General features: G+C 51.8%; 1 protein-coding gene across 4 annotated transcripts in view; it reads left to right on the top strand.

Annotated features, from left to right (window-relative positions):
• The window catches only part of TP73 (tumor protein p73), a 56,269-nt gene extending 45,822 nt beyond the window's left edge, over positions 1 to 10,447 (top strand). For all 4 annotated transcript variants that reach the window (XM_077311094.1, XM_077311096.1, XM_077311095.1 and 1 more), the window contains 10 exons: positions 2,477 to 2,663; positions 3,141 to 3,256; positions 4,236 to 4,345; positions 4,672 to 4,814; positions 5,205 to 5,293; positions 5,501 to 5,625; positions 6,196 to 6,350; positions 7,060 to 7,192; positions 7,554 to 7,647; positions 8,332 to 10,447. In XM_077311094.1, the coding sequence (XP_077167209.1) occupies positions 2,477 to 2,663; positions 3,141 to 3,256; positions 4,236 to 4,345; positions 4,672 to 4,814; positions 5,205 to 5,293; positions 5,501 to 5,625; positions 6,196 to 6,350; positions 7,060 to 7,192; positions 7,554 to 7,647; positions 8,332 to 8,652 (1,473 nt within the window). In that variant the 3' untranslated portion in view covers positions 8,653 to 10,447. The remainder of the gene's footprint in view (positions 1 to 2,476; positions 2,664 to 3,140; positions 3,257 to 4,235; positions 4,346 to 4,671; positions 4,815 to 5,204; positions 5,294 to 5,500; positions 5,626 to 6,195; positions 6,351 to 7,059; positions 7,193 to 7,553; positions 7,648 to 8,331) is intronic.
• Positions 10,448 to 11,010: the final 563 nt, after the last annotated feature.

The following is an 11,010-nucleotide window of genomic DNA, read 5'->3' on the forward strand; positions in this document are numbered from 1 at the left end:
AGCAATCAGCTCCTCTGGGAGAAATGGCTTTTTGGAGGGTGGATTCTGATCCATCACACCTTGGTGAGGTCCCTCCCCTCCCCAGACTCCACCCACCAAAATCTCTAAGAATATTACAACTTGAAACTGTCAGCCCTACAGGACACGGTGGCCACTAGTTCAGATGGGTTGAAAAGGCCATTAGATAAAGTCATGGAGGATAGAACTCTAGGGCTCATGGGAATTGTAGTCCTTGGACAACCTGTAGCGCCACCGTTTGGCCACCCCTACCCTATGGGCTTGGCATAAGTCAGCTGAAATTGGACAGCACTTTCCACCCACCGTGGACTAGTCACAGTTGTCTCAGAACTCTCTCAGTTTCACCTACACAAGATTTCTGTTGTGGGGAAAGGAAGGGAAGGTGTTTGTAAGCCACTTTGAGACTCCATCTGGTAGTGAAAAGTGGGGTATAAAACCTAATTCTTCTTCTTCTTCTTCTTCTTCTTCTTCTTCTTCTTCTTCTTCTTCTTCGTTGTTTTTGGACACACCTTACAAACGTCTGGTGAGGTGGTGTTTTGAAGGGTTTTATTTTTCGGCTATTGTTCGGTATGCACATCACAATAGGTGAAAGGGGAGCCAGTGGGTAATTTTCAACAACAAAACCTGTTATGCCCTGTAAGGACTAGCCTCGACATGCACGTCACTCCTGTTTCCCTCTCTCTGCTCCCCAGAAAGGCTGCTTGTTTTGTGATACTCATCTCTGGCAAATCGGTTTCTCCCACTTGTCTTCTTTTTTGGAAGACGTTGAGTCATCTTTTCGAACGCTTTCATGGGCAATAGCATGGTTCTTCAGAGGTGGCCAAGAGGAAGAAATACCAGGCTGCCTTCGAAGAAGCGGATTCAAGCGTACAAAATCTCACACTTGGAAGAAAAAGACACTATTTAAAATATCTTTACGGTAGCATCAGAGTCCTGTTTATCACATCTGCATCAGACCTAACACATTAAAAGGATCAGGTGGCAGGGGTTGTGCCCTGGCCTGAATGGCCTAGGCTGGCCCGATTTTGCCACATCTCAGAAGCTAAGCAGGGTCGGCCGTGGTTCATATTTGGATGGGAAAACCCCCGAGGAAGCCCAGGGTCATTCTGCCGAGGCAGGCCATGGCCAGCCCCCTCTGAATGTCTCCTGCCTTGAAGACTCTATGAAGTCACCCTAAGTCAGCTGCATCTTGATAGCATTTCACAAACACAAATGCACACAGTAGGTGTGGAAGATGAGGTCCTAAAGGGGTGCGGCCTGCTTGAGTGGACAATACTGACCTTGACGGACCATCTAATAGGCCAGCGTAAGGTAGTTTCATGGGTCCAATTGAGGCTCAAGAGGTGTCCAAGTTGGAAGGAAATGAGCAGGGATAACCCCCCCAGCGGCTGCCGTCTCTGCCTTGACCCGTTTGGAGTCTAGCCGCGGAGAGCCCGGAGAGATGCTTGGAAAGTGAGGTCGTGTTATCCTCAACTTCCACCCCAAGCGGACCTGTCTTGGCAGATCCGGACGGGAAGCCAAGTCGTACGGAGCGGCCTTCCTCTTTTCTTCTTTCTTTAAAAATATATATATATATATATATAATAATCTCCCAGTGAATGTTTGGGATCCCTGAACAAAGGTGCCTGTTCCGGCATGTCGGGATAATCCCTCCCACTCCCAGATTTTGCAGAAAAGGAAGGAGGTACCAAATGGAGCACTTGACGTGCCAGCGGTGGGCTCGGAAGGGAAGGCAACGCCAAGGGCCAGTTCAGATGACCTTTGAAACCCAAGGGGGCTCTTACTGCTAGATTCACCGGGGGAGGGGGGGTCTCTGTAATGAACCGCACACTATAAGTCAGTCAGCGTGCCTTTCTGAACTCTGGCTGAGCCTGGCTTTTTCGGCCTCTGTTGATAAAGTGTCCCATCGCCTTAATAATTTAAGTTGCCCTTTTCCTGGTTTTTTTATACCCTGCTTTTCTCTAACCAAAGGAGTTTCAAAGCGGCTTCCCTTTCCTCTCCCCACAACAGACACCCTGTGAGGTAGGTGAGGCAGGGAGAGCTCTGACAGAACTGCTTGGTTAGAACAGCACTATCAAGGCTGTGACGAGCCCAGCTGGCTGTATGTGGAAGAGCAGGGAATCCAACCTGGCTCGCCAGTTCAGAATCCGCCGCTGTTGGGCACCTTTGTCCACAGGCTTGTTCGCCCCTTCAAAGAGCACTCAAAGGATAGCAAGACAAGCTTTTCCCTTACAGAAAGATCTTCCTCAATAGCTTTTGTTCCTCAGTGGTGCCCAGGGGCACCGTGTTGGGAATACCCGATACAGAGCATTATGCGGAAAATAGGGATTTTCCTGGAGGTCAACTACTTCTCTTTGAGTCTTCCCTTTTAGTCGGTGCAGTTTCGGAGGAAACTAGTGGTCCGGGGTGGCCAGCCCAGGCCAGCTTGATTTCATCCAAGCCCTGTTTTCCTTTGCAGTATTCCCCACTGCTGAAGAAGCTCTACTGTCAGATCGCGAAGACGTGTCCCATTCAGATCAAAGTCTCAACGCCTCCTCCTCCGGGGACCGTCATCCGGGCCATGCCCGTCTACAAGAAGGCAGAGCACGTGACGGAAGTGGTCAAGCGATGCCCTAACCACGAACTCGGCCGTGACTTCAATGACGGTGAGGACCATATCACTGCCCCCCCTCCCCGCCCTTCGCTAGTTCAGTGCCCAGGTTGCCCTCTTTCTAAAGAAATGTATGGATCCCACACCCTTCGGCATGTCATTGTTCACTTCGGTAACCAGAAGTCGTCGCTCGATGGCTGGAAGAAAGCAACCGGCAGTACGGCTTAAAAGGTCTGCAGCGGTAACCCCTGACCTTTGCGAGCCTGCAAACGCCTTTGGAATCCTGACACAGGGCAGGGGGGGGGGGGTCCAGCCCCAAAATGGCGGCCTCAAAATGGCTCCTGCAGGAGGCGGAGCTTGGCCGCAAAGGGGCAGCTAGCTTCCCTTCAGTCACATGATGAAGATTCTTGTGTTAGGGTGGCTGCTCTGGCCTACCAGTCATTCTCAAGAGAGCAATAAGCAGCGTTTCCACTGAGCAGGGCAAATCAGCCACTGCCCGCCTTTTATCAAAGCCCACCCTTTGTCTCCCCAGGTCTCTCCGCTCCGGCCAGCCACTTAATCCGCGTGGAAGGCAACAACCTGTCTCAGTACGTGGACGACCCTGTCACCGGGAGGCAGAGCGTGATGGTTCCTTACGAACCTCCCCAGGTAACTCCGTCCAGCCGCTGCAGAAGGGAAAGCGGGGGCTTCAAATGATACAGGCCTGGTCGGCTCATGCAGCCCAGTGGGAGTGCTTGTTGTGGAGTTAGCATGCCGAAAATGCCCAGGCTCAGCCTCTCCAGTCGAAGGATCTCAAGGGTGGTATGTGTGTTAGAAAAGTGTGTGCTTTGTGCGTTCAGAGCCGCTTGCAAAGATGTTGTGATTTGTAAACTCAGATGCGGCGCCCAATGGAAGGACCGGATGGGCCTGCTAATGGGAAAGGGTTGGGGCTCCCCCTGCTGTTGGATAGACATGTTGCACCTTTAATTTTGCTTCCCAATTGGACACCCTTTAGCCTGAGCAGGAGTTATTTCAGCGACCTTCTCCTATGAAAATTACAGTTCTGATTTCATTTGGGCTCCTCTTCTGTTCCTTTCTTGCCTGTTTGCCCCGTGCCCATCTCAAACTGTCCGCCTTTGCAGGAAGGACCTGCATTTAGGTGTTCTCTGCACAGCCCCTATTGGCTTTGGGCGCGTAGTTAGCAATTTCTTAGAACCGTTGAAATATTTTATGTTACACTTTCGCGGACAGAAGGGGCTTCACATCAGGCTTTTTCCTCACATGGGATTCCTTCTCTTTTTCCAAAGAACTCTCTAAAATGGGACAGGATGGCTTCCCCCTGCAGCCGATGGTGGGCTGACCCTGCAGCGGGTGGTCTAAGCCCACCTAGGGAGCTTGTGAATGAAGAGAATAATTCCCTTTGCAGCAGGAATATTGTCATATTTCTCTGTCTTGGAATGTCCCTTGCATGACTCCCCACCCCCAATGCTTAAATTCTGTACCCATTTTTGTACCCACACATCAATAAATCAGAACTTTCCATGTTTCGTATGCATAATTTCCAGCCTTCATATAAATAAATATTGCTTTACTGCCCAGGCGTGAGATATTAACCCTCCCCTTCCCCCTTTCTGCCCTTTCTGAGCAGGTGGGGACCGAATTCACAACCATCCTGTACAACTTTATGTGCAACAGCAGTTGTGTGGGCGGGATGAACAGGCGGCCGATCCTCATCATCATCACCCTGGAGACCAGAGAGTGAGTCAGCTGAGCGGGCACCTCTTCTGCAGACACCCCCCCTCCCCGGCATCTGTGAAGCCAATATGGCTGCCAAGGACACGCCCACAAAGGGCAAGGAAGCCATTGGGGGCTTCATGGCTTAAATTACAAACTCGTGCTGTCAATTCCTAGAGATTTGGGTGTGGGGTCTGAGCAGGGCATGGCTTGGAGGAGGGGAGGGATAATGCCATAGGGCCCTTTTCTCCAGGGGAAAAGCAATTCTAGGGTTCCCCAGCTCTGCAACTACACACCTCCCCTCTGAGATTCCACCCGTCTACCGGGTTGACTTTGACTCTGTCTCCCAGTGGGCAGGTTCTGGGACGGAGGTCCTTCGAAGGTCGGATCTGCGCCTGTCCCGGCAGAGACCGGAAAGCGGACGAGGACCATTACCGAGAGCAGCAAGCCCTGAACGAAAGCGCGGCTAAGAACGGCAACCCCAACAAGCGAAGTAAGTCAGGGCGTGGGGACTCATTCCGCTGAAAGGCCAGCGGGTGGGAGCCGGCCATGCGCGGTAAACGAGGGTTGCCAACAGGCCTGGAGGAGACAGTGCCCTGCCCTCTTAAGAGCAGGTTATTGACCGGCAAGAAGGTATTTCCTTCCAGGCTGTGAAAAGCTTCGCTGGCATATTGATGGGGGCTGCTCATGTGCCAACAGCAGGGACGGACTGGGTGGCCTCATGGAGGGTGGCACCACCAAGACCATTTTTCACTAGACCAGTGTCTGTCTCCAGGCCAAGGGAACCTGCTTCCCAGAAGCCTTTGCACCATCAGAGACAGGCCTGTCCTCGGCACAGGTCGAGCTGAGCTCCAAATCTTTCCTTCTTCTTCTTCTCCCCTAGCGTTCAAGCAGAGTCCGCAAGGGATACCGGCACTCGGATCCGGGATTAAGAAACGGAGGCACGGGGAAGAGGAAACGTATTACGTTCCGGTAAGTCCTCGAAATCTACAGATGCCCTGACTCCAGTTGGTTCCCTTGGCGGAGCTAAAACCACAGAGTTGTCGTAAGTCCTAGAGTGTCTGAAGGCACCCCTTCCGGTTTGTACTGGAAATGACATCAGCGCAAGGTGGCCGCCCAGACCCCGCCCCCTTCTTCCTGGGCGTTGCCCGGCAACCCTCCACGTCTTCTCCAATGCAGGTTCGCGGGCGAGAGAATTTCGAGATCCTGATGAAGATCAAGGAGAGCCTGGAGCTGGTCGAGCTCGTGCCTCAGCAGCTGGTCGACTCGTATCGGCAGCAGCAGCAGCAGCTCTTGCAGCGCCAGTGAGTCCCGCCAGAGCGGGCCATGCACAGGAAGTCAGGGTCGCCAACAGGCCTGGAGAAAACAGCATCCTGCCCCTTTAAAAACAGCCTACTGATCCGGAGGGTGTTAGTTCCTTCCGTGCTGTGAAACGTTTCCTTGCCATATTGGTGGTGGAAAGGGTCACCGTTAGAGCCAATTTAAAGCGACCTTGGAGGGTTTTTAAATATATATATATGTATTATTTATTCCAAAAAGAAGAGAAGTTGGTTTTTATACCCTTCTCTACCCAAAGGAGGCTCAAAGCGGCTTCCAATCACCTTCCCTTTCCTCTCCCTACAACAGGCACCCTGTGAGGTAGGTGGGCCTGAGAGAGCTCTGTTTCTCTGAGAACAGCTCTATCAGGACGGTGACTAGCCCAAGGTCACCCGGCTGGCTGCATGCAGAGGAGGAGTGGGGAACCAAACCCGGCTTGCCACGTTCTCTCTGAATTCCAAAGGTGCCCGCCCACAGGCTCCAAAAGGCTGGGGACCCCTGCTGGGGGGGGGATTCGATTTTGACTGATGGTCCTATTTCTGCTTGTTCTCACGTAGAACTCACCTGCAGGCGCCTTCTTCCTACGGCCCCGTCCTGTCCCCGATAAACAAGCTGCACGCGGGAGGGATCAACAAACTGCCATCCGTCAACCAACTGGTGGGCCAGCCGCCTCAGCACAGCTCCGGTGCGGGACCGAATCTCGGACCGATGGGTGAGGCGTCCCCCCCCCCCAAGGCCACAAAACGGGCAGGTTGTGCTTGTGTCCAACTCCTGCCGGCCTCTTCCCTGCGAAAGCTCAGAGGTGCTAATGTGGGAGCAGGAGGGGAGGGAGGCCGTTCTCCGGATCCTGCAGGCTTCCTCTTCCTTCCTAAGCAAATGAAATAGTTTTCAAGCCGGAGATGGCCAATGAACAGTTTATTCCACTATAAACAATTCCTCCAACTTCCAAAACATCAAAATGAACTCGGAGGTTTTTTTTTTCGCTTTCGGTACCTTCGTCAGTGATGTAAGTTACTCTAAATACAATATATATGTATGTATGTATGTATGTATGTATGTATGTATGTGTATATATATATATATATGTGTGTATGTATGTGTATATATATATATATGTGTGTATGTATGTGTATATATATATATATATGTGTGTATGTATGTGTATATATATATATATATATATATATATATAATGTAATATATATAGTAAACAAATGTCCCCATGCTGAGTGCAAGTAGCAATAGTAAATTAAAATAAAAATACCTTTAATCATGGGGCTCATGGGAATTGTAGTCCAAGGACATCTGGAGGGCCGCAGATTGACTGCCCCAGCCTTATACGAAGGACTGTATTTCCTCCACCTCCTTCTACCTTTCTGGAAAAGCAGCCATGTGACCACCTGCTCTTGTTTCGCCCCCAGGACCTGGGATGCTGAACAGCCACGCCATGCAGCCCAACGGAGAAATGAACGGAGGCCACTCCTCCCAGGCCATGGTCTCGGGGTCACACTGCACTCCTCCCCCGCCCTACAATCCAGATCCGAGTCTTGTAAGGTAGGGATGTGCTTACCGGGTGTGTCGCACATCTCCTGACTTTCCCAACCGGGGTTTCCTGAAGCCCTGGAGTTTCTTGAAGCCCCTGGAAGGTTCTCCGAATGGGTGGGAGTTAATTCATTTTCTATTTTTTTTTAATTTGTTAAACATTTATGGGGTGATAGGACTGTATACAAGAGCCAGATAGGTTGAGGGATACCCCAAACTGCAACCCTGAGAGGGATGGGGATGGCACCGAATTCAGGGCCTTCATCCGCCACCGTTGGCTGGTTCTGCTCCACTGGGGAGGAGTGTCCAGGATGCAGCCATCCCGGAGGATTTAACCCTGGCTTTTATGTTCCCGCTTGTTTCCCCTCTGCAGTTTCTTAACAGGCCTGGGGTGCTCCAACTGCATCGACTATTTCACTTCACAAGGACTACAGACCATTTACCACCTGCAGAACTTGACCATCGAGGTAAATACTTCCTGGAGCGAGCTTTTCTCCAGGTTCCGCCTCATTGCAATTCTCAACCTGCTATATTTTGCAGTAATTCCTTCAGGAATAATAGTATCGGGGCTTATAGATTTACCAGGGGCCAATCCCGTTGCATTGAGGAATAAAACAGGTGCTAGATTGGGGACCTGGAAAAGCTGCAGGCTGGAGGCCCCCAGGCAGGGAACTCACCGGCAGGGGCAGCTCACACGCAGCAGGGATCTGTAGCCTCCGAGCCTCAGATGGAAGTGGAAGGAGGAGGGGGTGGTCAAGGGTGGGGGACAGAAGGCGATTGGCTGGCCGCTGGACAGACAGGCAAGCGGGTTGGAGGAGGAGGCACTCAGGGGCGGGACAGCCGCCATGATGTAGAATAGATTCCTCTAATAATAGCACCTTCCACACAAGGTGGCTCTGTGGAAGGCATAAGGATGCCAGTCCCCAGGTGGGACCTGGGGATCCCCCAGTTCTGCAGCTGATTTCCAGGCATCAGAGATCAGTTCCCCTGGAGAGAATGGCCGCTTGGGAGGGTGGACTCCACAACCTTCCCCACCTCAGAACTCACCCACTCCTGCCCCCGGGTATTTCCCAAGCCCTAGTGGGCAACCCGGAAGGTCTTACAATTAGTGGAACACATCCATATAATCTTGTCCATTTCATTCTCGGCAGGATCTCGGCGCGCTGAAGATCCCGGAGCAATACCGGATGATCATCTGGCGGGGCCTGCAGGAACTGAAACAGGGCCACGACTACGGGGCCCAGCAGCTGATCCGCTCCAGCAGCAACGCCTCCACCATCTCCATCGGCACTTCCGGCGAGCTGCAACGGCAGCGCGTGATGGAGGCCGTGCATTTCCGCGTGCGCCACACGATCACCATCCCCAACCGCAGCGGAGCCGACGAATGGGCGGACTTTGGCTTCGACCTGCCAGACTGCAAGTCCCGCAAGCAGTCCATCAAAGAAGAGTTCACAGAGGGAGAAATTAACTGAAGGGCTCTCCCGGAGCATTTGGGAGCTGCCAAAAGAGGACGAGTGGTTAAGAGGGATCTGAAAGGTGCTTGGGATTCAAAGCTGGGGGTGGGTAGGGGAACGAGTCCTGGGGGACCACAGAAAGTATTTTTTTTTTCCGACGCTCGAGTGGCGGAAAGTCACAGTTGGGCTGTGGAAGTCCACCGCTAGGTCTCTTCCTGGGCCCAAGCGGGTGGCGTTTTCTTCAAGCCATCTAAACTATTAATGGAACCAAAAGGCGGCAACTGGCTGGAAGCATTCTGCAGCTAAACTGGAGCGTGTTTAAAAAGGAGCGAATTTTCTGCCCGGTTCACGCGGCGATGTGAAAGGCTGGTTTGTTTCCTTGGTGACGGTAGGCCCGAGCTCCTTCCTTCCCCCCCTTCGCTTTTGGTGATAGCGGAGTCGGCCTTTCCTGCTGGCAGCCCCTCGGCAGGGTCTTCGCAGCTGAACTGTCCCCAACAACTTTAACGAGACTTCTCTTCCCGTCGGACTGCCAAAAAAGAGTGTTCGTATTCTTCAGAGCTTTGCGAAAACGGCAAAGCCGCTCCTAGAATCTGACGATTCCCGGAGACATTCGTAGTGACTTGAGGAAAACGTCTGCGCTGAGAGACGTTTTGCCGGACCTGTTGTATATACGGCAGACGCGCCATGTTGTTGTAAAGTTTTCTTTGCCATGTAAGCTATTATCAAAAGTACACAGACTGAAAGGAGGAGCCCGGGATTTCCCGGTCCCCTTCCCAGCCTACAAGCAAGAAGACGCTTCTTTTTGGGTAGAGCTGGAAACTTTTCACACGATAAAACTGAGAATTATTTTGGCCTTTCGGACCGATTGATGAAACGTTGTGAGACAATTATTTTGGGACGCATGGACTTGAATTGGATTGGCGAAATTCTGTAATTGGGAGTCTCCTTCGTACACGCCCGCGTACACATGCTTACCCCGGGGGGAGGGGGGGAGGAGAACCGCGAGACCCCAATTTTTCGTAACTGAATCTGAATTGAATATTGTGTAATGAATATTCACATTCAAATTCAAAAAAACCTTTAATGGCATACAAAGACAACGTCTATACAGAAATCATGGGATATTAGCATTGAGGATGTCTCCATGTTCAAGGGCAGAGGTGTGACTTTTCAAGAGCGACAACAAACAGGGCCGGTGCAACTAGCCCCAGGATGAGCCCACCTGAGCAGCCCCTACACGGCAGGGGGCCGGGGGCCGGTGAACTCTCTGGCACCAACCATCAATATTGGTTCAACCTCATCCCACAAAAATAGCAGCAATGCAGGAAGAGAAGGTTGAGCTGACCCCGGTTCCCCATAAAGGGTCTTCGTCGTTAGCAGCTCTCTGGGGTTGAACGGCCAATCTGGTCCTGCATTGGGTGCTGCCCAAGCATCTCTGTCTCGCACACACACACACAACCCAACACAACCTGGAAAGCACAGGCAAGGCCGATCCTGTCAGATCTTGGCAGCTAAACAGGGTCAGCCGTGGCTAATATTCGGATGGAAACATTAGGGTCATGACGTGCGGGCAGGGAATGGCACACTACCTCCAAACGCCTCCTGCCTGACAGCTAGACAATTTTAGGATCTCCTAGCTATGGTACACCCATAGGCCACACAATGAATAACCCCCCCCCACATTCACACACACACACACACACAGGGGTACCCAGCAGTGCAATCCAATGCAACGTCACTCCCATCTAAGCCCATGGCTCTGCTAGATGAGGCATTCTCTCCAGAGCGACGATGTTGTGAGAAAACATCTATAACAGGGGTAGTCAAACTGCGGCCCTCCAGATGTCCATGGACTGCAATTCCCAGAAGCCCCTGCCAGCGAATGCTGGCAGGGGCTTCTGGGAGTTGTAGTCCATGGACATCTGGAGGGCCGCAGTTTGACTACCCCTGATCTATAAGTTCTAAGAAAAGACCCATAAGTTCGGGGCACCTTTTACATGGGGCAAAATGCTTGGATCAGCTGATTCGATTGAGGAAGGGACTCAATACTGGGGCCACCCCAGGAATTAAGGTCCAGGGGGGCCGCCAGACTGGGACGTTGCTAAAGATCCACCTCGCAAGGTGCTCGTTGGGGCTTCTCCTGTAGCGATCAGGAAGGCCACGGCAGAGAATTAATTGCGGTCAAAACAGTCAAGAGTGAAAAGCACTTTATGTTGTTAACTGTTTTTAAAAAGTCACTTAAGATTTTCAAATTGCAAATGCTTCCCCCTCCAGCAGTATTATTGTATATTACTGGATGTACGTGTCTGCATATGTTACGGGCAGATTTCGAATTTTGGACACATCAAGGTGTCCCTGGACAGAGTCTAGATAGCG

The sequence above is a fragment of the Paroedura picta genome, chromosome 15, assembly GCF_049243985.1.
Source record: "Paroedura picta isolate Pp20150507F chromosome 15, Ppicta_v3.0, whole genome shotgun sequence".
NCBI lineage: Eukaryota > Metazoa > Chordata > Lepidosauria > Squamata > Gekkonidae > Paroedura > Paroedura picta.